A 17627-nucleotide genomic window follows, 5' to 3' on the forward strand; every position below is an offset into this window, starting at 1 on the left:
CTCTTGAAGGGATCTTTGCCTCGGTGGGAAATTATACTGGACAACTTCTAAAGTTTCGCACATACTAAACCAGCTTGCCTGTCCCCACTCCCAGGTTTTCCAAGCTGCTGCTACAGGCACAGGGTTATCAGAGGATCTGTTTGTTCTAGTCTCGTGGAATCTGCTACACCCAGGCCCATTCAAGACCTTTAGAGGCCCTCGGCACTGCAGGATTGTGGGATCCTGCTTGCAGACCATATTCAAAATTAAAATGATACTAACCTATTAAGTACATATAATAAAGGCCAACAAAGTTCAGACTGCCTTATGGCGCTATTAGACTAATCAAGAATCTAAATGACTAGAGGCCAATCCTACCGTCTCCCACACCCCATGTGCTCATTTCTACATGCTTTTTTAGTTTTCCTTGTTTGCTCATCCCCGGTCTACCTATCTAACGACCAACACTGCCCAGACCCATCTCTGCCCTTTAGGCAGGGGCCACTTTCTTCTGGTAATCAACACATAAGCCTGTTTTCTGTCTATAACTGATATGGAGTGATTCAGCCAAAAGCCAGACCATGTGCAGGGTGTCGAAAGGGAGCACCCTCCATGCTACCAAAATGGAGGTGGTGAGGACAGCCACCAATGAAGTAGCTACTATAACCCAGCACTTTATGTATTTTAGTTCTATGCTTATGGACTCCTGCAATGTCAGGTTTATGCCCAATAAGTGGCTGAGCTGACATTCAAAGGCAGATTGATTCCACGGTGAGTCAGAATGGCTCAGCCTGTGTGACAACAGAGCACAGAAGCCCAGCCAATCAGAGAGCCGAAGTTAGACTGTCCCAGAAGGAAATCTGGGAAAACTCCTACAGGAACATTTCCCATGGCCCTGAGCGCCTTACTGGCAGCTCTGAACATGGCAGGGCTCCTTCCAGCTCCCGAACTTGGTGTGATCCCCAGCTGCGGTGTGGTCCCCAACTGCGGTGTAGTCCGGTTCATCATTGGCATCAAAGTCGTCCTCCAAGGCCCCAATAGGGAAGTCCCCGCAGTCGCTCTCCTCCACCTCGGCATTGATGTCAAACACCTGATCGTTCTTCTTAAACTTGTCCACCAGGGCCGACACGGACTGGAAGGGACAAAGAGAGCCCCCAGTTCTCTGCATTCCCGTCACCACCCCCGACACTGCTGGAGGACCGCTCCCCCCGCCCGCACTCCCTGGAGCCAGTGTTCTCACAACAGCAAAGCGCTGAGGAAGTTTATATTGTGCGGCACAGGATGAAGCTGTATTGTCGTTAGGCACATTTTGTAAAACATGGAACAGGAATCTGCATCCTTTAACTACATGTTTAGAGAAGACAGTTTTCCATGGAAACCATTTATTTTGGAGGTTGTAGTAAGTAGGCTAAAGGGGGCCAGGCTAAAAATACACAGAGGAAAGCTTTACACATGATAATTTCTCAGGAAACTCTGTGCCAAGGGACTCAACCCTGAAGAGCAGGAAATTCCTCAAGCTTGACAGCAGCCTAAGAGACCAGAGGCCACTGGGACAACCATGTTTGAGAGTAAATCTGATAAAAATCGAGCACGGAGGAATGGAAGGATTGCCTTACCCTGGGGAAGCAGACATGAAATTGATCCCAGTACTCTAATCCCAGCTGGCTAGTGAGCCTGCTGCAGCACACAATACCACTCCCACCCCTGCCCCAGGGCTTAGTCCCTACGGAGGAGCCAAAGGAAATATTTTCTGTACTGCTGGCTAAATAAAAACGATGCCACAGTTTTGGTTCCCATTGGGCAGAACTAATCTTAGGCCATCTCACTGAAACCACGAGCTGTTGGAGAAATGCCCAGAGCCCTCAGAAATCCAGAAATTGACCACACCTCATTATGTGTTTCACTGTCCCATTTAGTGAACTGGAACCCCGCCAGGGAAGGGCAGATCTGACGGTCTTCCACACACTGCTGCAGGGGTGCTGGGAGGACAGGAAGATCACAAAGAGGGTTCAGAGCAGGATGGAGACACGCCTCACCCCCTCAAGATGACCAGAGCAGCACCATGGAGGGAGGGGCACGGCCACCTCCTGTTTCTCGGGGAGAGGCTGGCTGGCAGCCGATCTGTTTGCAGATCACTCTCCTGGCAGAGGGCGTGCACTCAGGCACATGCCCACACTAGAGGCAGGCTCCACACTGGCATCCCAGGAATGAGGAAAACACGAGAGCAGAAACCCGAAGCACAGACTTTGACTCTGAAATCGACTCTGTGCCCTATGCTAGAGTTGGGAAATCAAAAACCCATCCTTAAAGCATAGTAAGTGCACAGCCAATTGTGCAATGCCACTTATTCTAGTCCCAAATTAAACTAGGTATAGATTACCTACCTCAGTTGAGTGCATACACCTGGACAATTGTTAGTACAAAATAGTTATACTATTATACTCAGCAAATTTTAGACAAGAATAAACAGGAGAATGGGCCCCGTAACATCTGCGTAGCCCTGCAGAGGGGAGGAACAATTTCATGTAACACACGAAAATCATTCCACGGGAGAACAGCGCCTGGCCCTCACACCACCCTGGGCCTGTCCTCAGAGGATCTCCCAGAGCGGGGTGTGGAAGCGGGGTAAAATCACTGCTAAGCCTGTATGAGGGACTGACAACAAGACAGATCTGTTCTCAGACCACCACGGAGGATTCTGAAAACAGTTCACAAAGCCCTCTTCTCCTCAGGATCCCCTGGGTTAGTAACAGGCCTCTGGCTCAACAAGTCTCTTAAAGCCCCTCTCCCAAGTCCAAAACTCTGACACTCCAGGGTGACTGCTAGCAGGGCAACTGAAGGACGTGGCACATACAGACCACGAGCACTGGCTACTACTGTTGAAGACTCCATGCTGCAGACAGGCTGAAAACTTAGTTTCTCCCAAAAAATGCCCACTTTGTCATTCCAGAGGAACCTTCTGGGCAAATAAGCAACAGAAAAGCATGATGGGCTTACTATACCCATGGTTATGTAGAAACTTCTCTGATGACTGAAATGCTCTGCTAAAAGGCATCACATGGACCTACCTTTTAAATCGGTCATTTCCACCCAACCTAAATCCGGCAAGTCAAGAGGTTCTCCAGTGGAGAGAGTCTGGACATCGGAGGGAAAGAGCAGCTCACTTCTATAGTCGTGGCAGTGGAGGGTGGAGAGAAACACCCCTGCTGTACTGCACTCATCAAACGAGGCTGCTGTCTTCTGGAACATGGGATCAATCTGAGCACAAAAACAGAGGGAACCCAGAATTATGGGATGTAGCCAAAGGAAATAGAAAATCTCATTCACTGGACCCTGCTCATTCGCAGCTGCATATACTGGATTGAAATGTCTCTGCACATGATCAAAAAAGGGGGAGGGCCTTTCTAACTGACCAGGTAAAATCCCATCCCAGTTCAAAAGGAGGGCTGTACATGGTCAGATGGATAAATGTACACAGTAAATGGTGACAAGCTTATACCGTGTCAATCTGTTTGTTTACAAACAACCCAATCAAAAAATGGGCAGAAGACTTAAATAGACATTTCTCCAAAGAAGACATACAGATGGCCAACAGACACATGAAAAGATGCTCAACATCTAATTATTAGAGAAATGCAAATCAAAACTACAACGAGGTATCACCTCACACTGGTGAGAATGGCAATCACCTAAAAATCCACAAACAATAAATGCTGGAGAGGGTGTGGAGAAAAGGGAACCCTCTTACACTGTTGGTGGGAATGTAAATTGATACAGCCACTATGGAGAACAGAATGGAGGTTCCTTAAAAAACTAAAAATAGAACTACCACTTGACCCAGCAATCCCACTCTTGGGCATAGACCCGGAGAAGACCATAATTCAAAAAGATACATACACCCCAATGTTCATTGCAGCACTAATTACAATAGCCAGGACATGGAAGCAACCTAAATGTCCATCAATAGAAGAATGGATAAAGAAAATGTGGTACATATATACAATGGAATATTACTGAGCCATAAAAAGGAAGGAAATTGTGCAATCTGCAGAGACGTGGATCAACCTACAGATTGTCATACAGAGTGAAGTCAGAAAGAGAAAAATATTGTATACTATCACTTATATGTGGAATCTAGAAAAACAATATAGATGAACTTATTTGCAAAGCAGAAATAGAGACACAAATGTAGAGAACAGAAGTATGGATACTAGGGGGGACGTGGGTGTGGGATGAATTGGGAGATTGGGATTGACATATATACACTATTGATACTATGTATAAAATAGATAACTAGGGCTTCCCTGGTGGCGCAGTGGTTGACAGTCCGCCTGACGATGCAGGGGACATGGGTTCGTGCCCCGGTCTGGGAAGATCCCACATGCTGTGGAGCGGCTGGGCCCGTGAGCCATGGCCACTGAGCCTGCACGTCCAGAGCCTGTGCTCCGCAACGGGAGAGGCCACAACAGTTGAGAGGCCCGCGTACCACACACAAAAAAAGATAACTAATGAGAACATACTGTACAGCACAGGGAACTCTACTCAATGCTCTGTGGTGACCTAAATGGGGAGGAAATCCAAAAAAGAGGGGATATATATACATATACGTATAGCTGATTCACTTTGCTGTACAGCAGAAACTAACACAACATTGTAAAGCAACTATACTCCAATAAAAATTAATTTTAAAAAAATCTGGTTATTTACAATATACCTGGACAGTATCCTTCTGCTGGCCTCTTTCCACGGCCACCGTTTTTAAACGTCTATCTCTAGTAGAATGCTACCACAACAAATTCTGCTGACTTAAAAAGCCTGTGTGATGGATCTGTTCACAGAATCCCATCACTCCTCTGAACAGAAATATTTTCGAAGAATTGGAAGAACACGAGTAAGAGATCCGGGCAAAGGACAGGCAGAGTCCGCAGGGTTAGATGTCCGGGTTAAACATGGGAGAGGTTGTCAGAAGACCCCTAAGGCTGGGGTTGAGGAGCAGGAGTGGCATAACCACATGTCACCAAGCCCCAAAGGAGAACAGGGCAAGGCACATGCATGTGTGGCAAGAGGGCAGAAGCCACCTGGGACTCCACAGGAAGCCCGGTGACAGGAAAAAGGTCAGGTACCAGGTTCACAGGTCTTCCTCATGTCTCAGGATGTGGCTACTATGGAAAGAGGGGCCCTTAATTCTGAGGACAGGTGTTGCTCTCTGGCTCTTTTCTGGCCCCCTTAACCCTGAGCCCAACCTCACCAGAACTGAGTCTTCTCTCGCCTCCCGATAAGCTAGTCCCAGAGCAGCACATACGGCACCTCCACGTTCTCCCTGTCTCCTTACCCCTCACCTGGTCAGTTACATGGCCTGGTGGGTTTTCCTCCCAGTGTGTCTCTACCACCTACCCCTTCTTCCCATCCTCACTGCCACCAGTATAACCCTCGCCTGAGTTAACCCTTGTCTCTGGTCTCTCCTACTTCTTTTCCTAAAAATACCAGTGGTGCTATTCCCATTCCCTTCCTCAAATGCTCACCAGAGCAATGGTTTCCCACCTGGACCCCAGCACCCCTAGAGGTCTCATGTAGTTAATGAAACAGCCTTTCAAACAGTCAACACGGAAACTGTACACTGGCCCACATTAAAGCTGAAACGCTAAGATAACTTTCCTCACTTTTGCCTAGAATTAGATCATGTCAGTGTGAGAACAATGGTTCTTTCATGTCAATTAGATTTGACTTACATCTTTGAGTGATTTGTGGGAAAATGAATTATTGCTGACTGTACAGTCTGGATAAATGAACTTTTTGAAACAAGGATCCCAGCAAGGAAGAGAAACAGTAAGAGAAGGCCTTGGTAGACAGCAGACTACATGACAAAGTCTAGGGTTGTTTCAGCCTCATGAGAAAATCCACAGCTCTAGCCCAACGTGCACACTGTCCAGCTTCCTAAGGAACCAGAACTTTTCCTGCTTCATGGCCTTTGCTTACGCCTCTGCCTAGAATCACCTTCTTGTCACCACCTGACAAACACCTACCCTCCCTTCACAGCCCAGTTCAAATCTCACCTCTTCCGGAAACTCTGACCTCCACCCACTCTGGTCTCCTGAGTATGTGCCTTGACCTTCCTTACATTGTGTCTATTTGTGCCCTCCTGGTCTGAAGGACTGAAGCATAATCAGGCTGGAATCCCCGTGACAGCAAGAATTCTGCACACAGCAGACAGCTGTGTCCAAAATAGATCAGCTCATATACAAACAAGGGTTCTCAGCTGGTCCAGACACACCCACAGAACACCTGCTGTCTAATCTCCCGCCACTGCCAAGAGAATGCAGGTTCAATGAATAGCTGAAACTTCAGATTCTAAGTTTGTACCCACCACCCCCCTTCTTTTTTAGCTTCCAAACTTTCACTTATTCTACGTTTACCACAGATTACAGAGCAAAAAAAGCTTCCCAGGACTGAGGTTCTCGGCTTTTCTTCAAGATCCTGTTGTCTTCACTTGCATACATAGACCAGATCCTGTTGTCTCCACTTGCATACATAGACCAGATCCTGTTGTCTCCACTTGTGTACATAGACCAAAGCCCGAAGCCGCAGGCCTGAAGGCAGCAGCTTGCTGCCCTTTCGTCCCCTTTAGAACAATGGGAGCGGCCAGTGCAAGCCTCCTCAGGCTCCCTAGAACTGGGTCTACCTGGGAAGACACAAGATGGTAGGAAAAGAGAATTTCCAACCATGCTGCTGAATTGAACAGTTCAGTGTAGAACCAAAAGCACAAGCAAGAATGATGGTGAAGTAAATATTCAGATTACCTGGGAAGGTGAAAAAACAAGGAGAATTGGGAAGGGAAGGTTAGGTGGGAGAGGATTTTATGGCTCCCCTTCAGATGTGTACAACATATTGCCATGGATAAAGCACTTTGACAAATATAACCCACTAACACAAAACTCAGGGATATCTGTTTTTAGTTTGACAAAGTGAGATTTGGAGACTTTTCCACACAACTAAGACAGTAAAACCAGGATCTGAACTTTACATGGTCTGCCTCCAATGCTGACCCATAGATAGAAAAAAAGAATACAACTCCCTCCCCTAAAAAGCCTGGCCCCCTCACCTCTACCCTAGCTCTTGGGCTTTGGCCTCGGGGCCCTGCCCAGCCATCCCCATCCGAACACAGTCCTCACCCCAGCACGGGCTGGAGAACTGTCCTGCCCGGACCCCATCAGCCAGAGTGAACGCAGCCAGGCCCCTCACTCCCAGCCACCACACACTCAGCCTCACCACTACCATCTGCCTGAGACGATATCCTCTCAAGGGGGTGGGAACTGGTTTCTGGGGGAAGGTGAGAAATATCTTAGAAATTACAATAATTTGTGCCTCTCCAACCTTGACCTTACTTGCAAAACTGTATTCCTTTGGAATTAATTTCAATGAAGAGGGATAGGAACAAAACATCTAAAAAGGCTCAGTGGTGTGTGTGTGGGAGTGTCATGACGAAAGCCTGGGAAGCACTGCTCTAAGGAAACACGGTATTGCCCGAGGACACCGTCTCCCCAGCACGGCTGCTTCCTCTCCCGCAGCCCTCACACCGCTGGCCTAGACGTCAGATAGGTGATTTCCTTGCGCCTCATTGCAGCTTCCAGACTATATTCTCCTTCCCAATTCCTACAACCCTCACCTCTGAATGTAACATCAGACTCTACCACCCTCTGCCCATCAGACTCTACCACCCTGTTGCAATCACCTTCTAGTCCCCAGGTCACAACCCTACCCACTTCCTAGAAAATTTTAATATTATCTCTGACTCACTCCTGTTCTCCAACTTTACTGCTGTCGTGGTTTGCAGTAATTTCACTATCCATGTAGACCCATCCAATATTCTGGCCTCTCAGTTCCTTGATCTCCTCTCCTTCAGTGGTCTTGTGCTTCATCCTAAGAACCCCAAGACTCATGGGATCCTAGCATGACCCCCTGCCTCCTCTGCCTTTTGCTCCCTGGCCTGTTTTCTGAATTGAATCATTAACCAGGACTGCAACCTCTCTGTATGCTCAATTCCAAGTGCCCCTCTCTGACAACCACCTCTTGTCTTTCCAGACTACACCTTCTTGTCTCCAACGCCAAGAAGCCTTTGTCCCATCAGGCCCTACAGTCTACTGGTCACATGGCTTTACACTGTCCTTCACACACCTCTTTTCCCATTGATTGATTCCACAATCAATGATCACAACCACCCCCTTGCACACACTCTCAGCTCCAGCGCCCCTTTCAGCTGTGTCACATTCACTCAGCTAAACACAATCCTTTGTTAAATCTAACTTTCTGCCTACTCCATGCTTGCACCCACACAGCCAGTCATGGCTGGAGAAAGACACAAAGTCATGGGATTTCCCTGGTGGTCCAGTGGTTAAGAATCCACCTTTCAATACAGGGGACGCAGGTTCCATCCCTGGTCGGGGAACTAAGATCTCACATGCTGCGGGGCAACTAAGCCTGCGCACCACAACTACTGAGCCCACGTGTTTTGGAGCCTGTGCGCCACAACTAGAGAGAAGCCCACGCGTCACAACGAAGAGCCTGCGCACCTCAACGAAGACCCGCATGCTGCAATGAAGATCCCATGTACCGCAACAAAGACCCGACAGAGCCAAAAAAAAAAAGACACAAAGTCATGCTGACTGACCTCACTATAAATCCACCCTCCAGTGCCCTCAGGGAAACCCTAAGTGTTGTCTAGCCATCAAACTACATTTCCCTAGTCCCTCCACTCTCCCATCCTCCTAGATGACTCCCTACTACCTTATCCTCTCTTCAAACCTCCAACACTTTCCTCCTCTATACTGTCAGTTGAAGATCTGGCTTATTTCACTGATGGGGGTGGGAGTGGGGGGTGGAAGGGGAAGCACAACCAGAAGAGAATATCCAGAATGCACCCATGTGCACACACTCAAGCCCCACCTCTCATCAGCCACTGTGCTCCTCAGACAAGACCCATCCAAGCCATCCAATCCTTGCCCTTCTCACCTGCTCAAACACCACCCTAGCATTTCTCCTCCCTTTTCTGTGTCATCAATAATTCCTTCTCCACTAGACTGTTGCCATCAACAAGTAAACATGCTGTTAATTCTCCCATTTAAAAAAACAAAAAACAACAAAAAGGCATTTTTCACAGAACTAGAACAAATTATAAAATTTGTATGGAAACACAAAAGACCCCAAATAGCCAAAACAATCCTGAGAAAGAAAAACAGAGCTGGAGGATTCACACTTCCAGACTTCAGACTATACTACAAAGCTACAGTAATCTAAACAGTATGGTATTGGCACAAAAAACAGACACATAGATCAGTGGAACAGGATAGAAAGTCCAGAAATAAACCCACGCACTTATGGTCAATTAATCTATGACAAAGGAGGCAAGAATAAACAATAGGGAAAAAAATGATCTCTTCAATAATTTGTGGTGGGAAAACTGGACAGCTACATACAAAAGAATGAAGTTAGAACACTCTCTAACACCATACACAAAAATAAACACAAAATGGATTAAAGACCTAAATGTAAGACTGGAAACCATGAAACTCCTAGAAGAATACACAGCCAGAACACTCTTTGACATAAATTGTAGCAGTTATTTTTTTGGATCTGTCTCCTAAGGCAAAGGAAACAAAAGCAAAAATAAACAAACGAGACCTAATTAAACTCAAACGCTTTTGCACAGCAAAGGGAACCATCGACAAAATGAAAAGACAACCTACTTGACTGGGAGGAAATAACTACAAATGATATGACCGATAAGGGGTTAATATCCAAAATATATAAACAGCTCATACAACTCAATATCAAAAAAAAACAAACAACCCAATCAAAAAATGGGCAGAAGATGTAAACAGACATTTTTCCAAAGAAGACACACAGATAGCAAACAGACACATGAAAAGATGTTCAGCACTGCTAATCATCAGAGAAATGCAAATCAAAACTAAAATGAGGGGCTTCCCTGGTGGTGCAGTGGTTGGGAGTCCGCCTGCCAATGCAGGGGACACGGGTTCGTGCCCCGGTCCGGGAAGATCCCACATGCCACGGAGCGGCTGGGCCCGTGAGCCATGGCCGCTGAGCCTGCGCGTCCAGAGCCTGTGCTCCGCAACGGGAGAGGCCACAGCAGTGAGAGGCCCGTGTACCGCAACAAACAAACAAACAAACAAAACAAAAGAAAACAAAACAAAAAAACTAAAATGAGAGGGCTTCCCTGGTGGTGCAGTGGTTGAGAGTTCGCGTGCTGATGCAGGGGACACAGGTTCGTGCCCCAGTCCGGGAAGATCCCACATGCCACGGAGCAGCTGGGCCCGTAAGCCATGACCGCTGAGCTTGCGTGTCCGGAGCCTGTGCTCCGCAACAGGAGAGGCCACAACAGTGAGAGGCCAGCATACCGAAAAAAAAAAAAAAAAAAAAAAAAAAAAAAGATGATAAACAGGGACTTCCCCGGTGGCGCAGTGGTTAAGAATCTGCCTGCCAATGCAGGGGACACGGGTTCAAGCCCTGGTCCGGGAATATCCCACATGCCGCGGAGCAACTAAGTCCGTGCACCACAACTACTGAAGCCCGCATGCCTAGAGCCCATGCTCCGCAACAAGAGAAGCCACTGCAATGAGAGGCCCGGGCACTGCAGTGAAGAGTAGCCCCCACTGACTGCAACAAGAGAAAGCCTGTGTGCGAGAAAGACCCAACGCAGCCAAAAATAAAATAAAATAAATAAATTAAAGAAAAAAAAGACCACAAATAACAAATGCTGATAAGGATGTGGAGAAAAGGAAACCCTTGTATATAGTTGGTGAGAATGTAAATTAGTGCAGCCACTATGGAGGGTTTCCAAAACACTAAAAACAAAACTACCATTTGATCCAGCAATTCCACTCCTGGGTATATATCTGAAGAAAACGAAAACACTGATTTGAAAAGATACATGCATCCCAATGTTCATAGAGGCATTATTTACAAGAGCCGAGATATGGAAGCACCTTAAGTATCCGTCAACAGATGAATGGATAAAGAAGATGCTGTGTATATGTGTGTGTGTGTGTGTGTGTGTGTGTGTACGTACACACACACACACAATGGAATACTACTTGGCCATAAAAAAAAAATGATGTTTCACTGTTTGCAACAACATGGCTGGACCTCGACATGGCTGGAGGTTATTATGCTTGGTGAAATAAGCCAGACAGAGAAAGACAAATACTGTATGTTATCACTTATATGTGAAATCTAAAAAATAAAACAAAGGAATGTATATAACAAAATAGAAACAGACTCAAAGATATAGAGAACAAACTAGTGTTTACCAGTGGGGAGAGGGAAAGGGAAGGGGCAAGATAGAGGTAGGGGATTAAGAGGTACAAATTACTATGTATAAAATAAATAAGCTACAAGAATATATTGTACAGCACAGGGAACAGAGCCAATATTTTATAACTTTAAATGAAGTATAATCTATAAAAATTTTGAATCACTGTGTTGTACACCTGAAACTAATATAACATTGTAAATAAATTACACCTCAAAAATAATTTTTAAAAATTAAGAAAAGAATATATTGTGCAAATATTCCCATATCAATAAATACTACAACATCATTCTTTAAAAAAACAAAAACAAAAAAACAAAAAAACTCAGGACCTTACTTTCCCTTGCCATTCCATTACTCTGCCCCCATTTATAGCAAAACTCTTCTAAAAAACTGCCTCCCAAAAAAAAAAAAAAAAAACTGCCTCCCTTCTCATTTATTTCCCCCTGCCCAATTCATTTTGAAAAATTTCAAACCTACAAGAATGTTGAAATAGTAATATGAATCTCTGTGTAACTTTTACCTAGATTTCCCAACAGGTAACATTTTTCATATTTGCTTTCTCCCTGTACCCTTTCTCCCTGTACTCCCGTATTTGTAAAGCAAATATGAAAAATGTTACCTGGTGGGAACAGGTAACAGGTAACAGGTAACATGGCTCTATTCCCTGTGCTGTACAATATATTCTTGTAGCTTATTTATTTTATACATAGTAACTTCCAACCTTCTTGGAAGTAGATATTGCAAGACTTTGCCTCTCTGGCAGTTATTAAGCTATTGCCACTCAGCTCCAAACCTACCTTCTATACTTTGCTCTGTGATGCTGGGTTGGAGACCACACTTCAGCTGTGCCAGCAGCTCCCTATTGGGCTCCACCAAAAGGGGGCACTAGAGGGAGATGGCAAGGCTGGAGGAAGGAGGAGGGACAGGCTTCTTTCTGCAGGATTCCTGTTCCTGGGAGTGTCACCCAGCAGTGATTCACCAACCCAGCAGCAGCAGGTCCTACCTGGGCAGTAGCTGAATTTAATTTGTACTTTTTCCTTATACTCACAGAACCAACTGCGCCGGGTGCCAATAAGAGACACCAGCACCAGTGGGCATTCCCTCCTCAGACGTCTGGGTCCTGGGCCCCCAAGCCCCTCCTCCAAACTCAGGGACACCAGCATCAGCCAAGCAGCACCCCTTCCTTGGAGGTCTGAGCTGCAGCTCCCCAGGGCCCCTTCGCCAAGCTCACCATGGCCTCAGGCTGCCATATTTGACACGGCTGACCACTCCATCCTCCCTAAAACACTCATTTCAATACCACACTCTCCTGGCCTTCCCCCACCTACTGGACGTTGCTTATTCAGCTCTCTGAACTGTTAAGACAGGGGTATCCGGGCCCAGTCCTTTTTCCACATACACTTATTCCCTTGGTGATCAATTCCAGTCTCGTGACCTTAATTACTACGGTAAGAGAAAGAAAGAGCAAGGTAAGAGAAAGAAATAATCTAGTCCATCGTTGGTGGGATGCAAGTAAGAGAAAGAAATAATCTAGTCCATCGTTGGTGGGAGAGTAAGTTGGTATAACCTTTTTGTGAGGGCAATGGAAATTTCATGTCTCAGAATTTTCTTACAAATATACTCCCAGAAGAATGCAAACAGGTACAAGAATGTTCACTGAAATTGTTTTTAATAGCAAAAATTTTTTTTAAATTGTAGCAACATCTGTTTGCTTTAAATTAACTGCTAATTTATAAAGAGGCCTCTGGTACCATTCCTTTAAGCAGATTCCTCAGGATTTGCTAAATCATGTAAGGTTGTTTAGAGCATGGACTCTGGAGCCAGACCACTTAGTTTCAAATCCCAGTTTACTTACTAATTACGTCATCTTGGACAAGTTACTCCACAGCCCTGAACCTCAATTACCTCTTCATAAAATGTAGCAAGGATGTTGTAAGCACAGAATGGGTTAACACAGGACACGGGCCTTGGGCAGCACGGTGTGCCTGGTAGACACACAATAAATGTTAGCTGTCATCACCACTGCTGCATGTACTACAGAAGAAAATTAATATTTTAATCAATTGGTTTTCTCAGTAATTTGCCATCTCGTTCTACTCAATCATTCTGAAATATTGAGGGAAAAGCAGGGACCTACCCCTGTCAGTCTTCGCTGTAAAGCTAAAGGATGACAATGCAGAGACACCAGTTGAATATTTTACTCCCTGGAGGCCTGAACAAGCACATAGCAGCAAGTTTCTGCCACTGAGCCTCTGAATTAGTCAGAGACTACACTGGGCACACAGTTTCTCACCTCACACTTTCGATCTGCTTCGGAGACGTTGAGGTTGTTTATATTCGGCTCGATGGTTTTGTACAAGTGCTTCTTCCTTGGCTTCGGAGCCTTCTTGGTTGTTCCTGTTTCGGTTGCACTTCCATCTACAAGGAGTAAGACCGTGCACTGCAGGGGCTGCTTTGGAGCACGTAACTGAACTTATCAATTCAAGCTCTTCAAAACTCTAGAGAGTGATCGTAATTAAAACACATGCCATCCCCTCAAAGCAGCAGGCACATCTAATCCGCAGCTTAGGGAGAAACCAAACTACTAGATTAAGTATTTGGTTTCTGATACAAGTCAATTTCCAAAGACTCCCCAAATCAGAAGCTCCCTAGTTGGTGATGTTTACTCAATCTTGTCTAAATAAAATCTAAAAGCTTTTATAAGGTCCTTCTCTTTTCCAAAGAAAAACAAATCTAGTGTTTGAGTATCTTCTCAAATATAATTCTGAAAACATCCATGTCTTCAACAGAATGAGAGAAGTGATTTCTTGTGACTTCATTTCAGTATGTTACTCAAATAACTACCTGCAACACCCTTTAAAAAAGCCCCTTACATCCAGATCCCAACCCATGTACCTGCACCATGGCCCTCTTCTTCTTCCGGAGATGGTGCATCCTTGCCCAGCCCACCAAGGACTCTGTATACATCAGCATGGACGGCATCTACGCGCACAGCATAGATCTTGGTGCTGGCATCCAGAGTGCCGGCAGCCACCTAGTCAAACAAGCAGAGCTGTACTCATGGTGATCATAAAGAAGGAGCAGCTGAACGGCAAAACAAAGCAATCTGCATAAAATATGTACTTGCCTTTAAGAAAAAAATGAAAAAGATTCCCCTAACACAGGGAATAAAAAAAAAACATAACAGATATTTTCTCTACATTTCATCAGTTAAGGAAAGAAAGTAAAGTAGCTAATAAAATGTCTTAAAACAAGGAAGGCTCTCATGTATTTGTAGAATTCAATTATTGTGCTATGCTAAGGATTAGCAATCACTAGCATTAATTCAGATGCAAGAGAAGGTGAACATCCTTCTTACTTTAAAGTTGGTCGGTTCGGCATCTTTCTGTTTAAGAATCTCTGACATAAAATCAATCAAGTGCAAGCCAAAAGCATTCTTGGTGGTGATTTTCTGAAAACAGAAAGTTTTAGAAAGGTTTGTTATTTATAGCCTATGCTCACATAAATAATGCTACCCTGTCATGGGAAGCTGAACTTTTAAACAGGAATATCCCACATCTCAACACAGATATCCATTCCCACAAACATCTGGTGATACAGCTAAATCCGTGTGTGTACTTCCTCATTCTCAAGGTCTGGAGTGACAGCACACAATTCCTGAGTGTTCCTGTGTGCAGGTCCTCTTCTAAGCACTGACACAGAGGGGCTCAGTGACCCTCAGAACGACTCTCAGGCAAGGACTATTCTTATTCCCATTTTACAGAGGAGGACCACCCTGCAGCACAGTGGCTGAGTGACCTGCCAAGGCCACGCAGCTTTGTAAGTGACAGGATTCCAACTCAGGCTACATCTAGGGCTCACAATTAGCCCACAACCCTACTATCTATCTACTATCTAGCTCCAGAACTACACTCTTTTTTTTTGTGATACGCGTGCCTCTCACTGTTGTGGCCTCTCCCGTTGCGGAGCACAGGCTCCGGACGCGCAGGCCCAGCGACCATGGCTCACGGGCCCAGCCGCTCCGCAGCATGTGGGATCCTCCCGGACCGGGGCACAAACCCGCGTCCCCTGCATCGGCAGGCGGACTCCCAACCACTGTGCCACCAGGGAAGCCCCCAGAACTACACTCTTAACCCCTAGGGTGCTGCCTCGTGACACACCGCAGGGGGCAGGCAACTTGTCAGAGGGACACCAAAGGTCTGGAAGAAACAGTAAAACCACATTGAAAACACCAGCACTGAGAAGAGTCACTAGAGAATAAAAGTGCACAATCACTGATCATGCATTCTCTACAGAATCAAGAAGACTAGATCTCCTCTCTGATCAAGCTGCAAAATAGTCACTGCTTAAACCGGCAGATACTCACGTTTTCAGCAGACAGTTTGATACAGGTGGAGTAATGCTCAGTAATCTGCGTGTTTGTAAACTTAGGAATCGTAGCTGAAACATCAACATTCCTAAAGGAAAGAAAACAACACAACTCTGGCAAGGATCAACGACACTGGATCTTTTCAAAATCCAGACCCAGAATCCACAAGGTATTGTGGTAATGCAAACCCACGTAACCCACCACAACAAGGCAGCCCAGCGCCCACTCACCTACTGGAGGGGGAGGCCAGCAAATGAGGCGAGTCAGTGCTGAACTGCAGGTCAAAGACCCTGGAGCGCCTCCGCTGCAGCCGCTCCTTCTCGTCGTCGTTCTGAGGAAAGTCTTCAAGGACTGGGGTGCCAGGAGTATTGAGAGGGGCCTTCCTGGGCAGGGCCATGGAGAACACCTGCTCTGAGGGTGAGGAGGTGCTGTGGTGGCATTCACGGGTCCCTGAAGGAGAGTTCTTCATTGTGGCTGACAGCAGTGGAACAAAACACTTGCTCAGGAAACCTTAAGCAGGACATTTCCTACGTCTAAACAGGGGCTGGGACCTGTCCCAGGGTGGAAGTTCACAGCACATTTCCCACCAAGATCTTTTCCAACTCTAATATTCTATGGCTAGAACCTCTGTAGTTCGGGTTTCTTGGGGGGTGATGGGTTTCTGATGCTTCCTGCCAATCTGGACAAATATCAACTACGCAGCTACTGTAAACCTAAAGCACTATATGGGACATAACAGTGGTAAGAAAAAGTCGCTGCCTCTGATCAGCTCACAAACCAGCAGAACAACAGATATATATAACCATGATGACAGGCAAGAGAGAAAAGATAAGATGCTGACATAAGGGTGAGGGATGGGCTATCATGTCAGACAGACTAGGTTCTAATCCTAGCAGGGAGACAGAATAAGCAACACAACTTTGTAAACTAAATAGAATAATCCAAAGAACTGCCCACAGATTACTTGCTAACTGCAAAGGGAAAAATGTCTTTTACAACGAAAGATCTAGCAGTAACCACGTTAACCAAACAATCAGATGTAGCCTCTCTAAAAATGAGACAACTTGAAACTTACTCATCTCCTTACAGGACAAAATATGAAATTCAGAGCATCATCCGTAAAATACTTTGCCAAATATGCTTAACCTAAATTTAACCAAGACTTTAAATCTAACTTCCAGTTTATAAGAAATATAAGGGCTAGAGAACAAGTTAAATAATATCAGAAACAAACATTTAGACCAATTCCAGAATATGGGACAGTTAGCTCTTAAAAAAGTCAATGTCAAAAAAAAGAAAAAAGAAAAAAAAAGTAAGGGATTCTTCTTGAGCAAAAGAAACCAAAGAGTCATACAAACTAAAAATAACCTCTGAACTTTCAGCCAATCCTTGGTCAAACAAAAAAATTAACTATAAACGACATTTTGGGGATAAACAGCGAAATCTGGAATATAGTCTGGATATCAGGGAACATTAGGGAATTGATTTTTATTTTCTTAGGTGTGATAATGATATAATGGTATGTAGAAGAATATCTTTACTTTTGGAAGATGCATAGGAAACAACTTAGGGGTGATATGACATGGTGTGTGCAACTTTCAAATGAATCAGTCAAAACAGTGTGTGTGTGTGTGTGTATGTGTGTGTGTGTGTGTGTGTGTGAGTGATAGAGAGGAAAAATATGGCAAAATGTTAACAATTGGGTTTAAGTTGTGAGTGTGAGGCTATTTAAGTCTTTCAATGACCCTGTATGTTTGAACACTTTCATAATAAGAAGTTAGAAAATGGATGGCATGTTAGATGGAGATAAAAGCCATTGGGAAAAGTAAAGCATGGAAGGGGAATAAAGAGGACTGGGGAATGGAGGTGGGAGGTCATTTCTAATATAGTGTCAAGGAAACGTTTCAGCAAGAAGGTAACATCAGAATCAAGACCAGGCAGATATTTGCA

General features: G+C 45.2%; 1 protein-coding gene across 3 annotated transcripts in view; it reads right to left on the reverse strand.

Moving 5' to 3' along the window:
• NCAPH (non-SMC condensin I complex subunit H) overlaps positions 1–17627 on the reverse strand; it is a 47335-nt gene that overhangs the window by 21559 nt on the left and 8149 nt on the right. For 2 of the 3 annotated variants that reach the window (XM_027128960.1, XM_027128962.1), the window contains exons 2-9: positions 15908–16151; positions 15675–15765; positions 14667–14759; positions 14204–14342; positions 13602–13726; positions 3048–3237; positions 1867–1958; positions 888–1111 (exon numbers count right to left, since the gene is read on the reverse strand). In XM_027128960.1, the coding sequence (XP_026984761.1) occupies positions 888–1111; positions 1867–1958; positions 3048–3237; positions 13602–13726; positions 14204–14342; positions 14667–14759; positions 15675–15765; positions 15908–16151 (1198 nt within the window). The remainder of the gene's footprint in view (positions 1–887; positions 1112–1866; positions 1959–3047; positions 3238–13601; positions 13727–14203; positions 14343–14666; positions 14760–15674; positions 15766–15907; positions 16152–17627) is intronic. The other variant, XM_027128961.1, reaches the window with a different exon arrangement.

This window comes from Aethalodelphis obliquidens, unplaced genomic scaffold (genome assembly GCF_003676395.1).
Source record: "Aethalodelphis obliquidens isolate GAN/ISIS:26980383/991018 unplaced genomic scaffold, ASM367639v1 scaffold35, whole genome shotgun sequence".
Classification (NCBI taxonomy): Eukaryota; Metazoa; Chordata; class Mammalia; order Artiodactyla; family Delphinidae; genus Aethalodelphis; species Aethalodelphis obliquidens.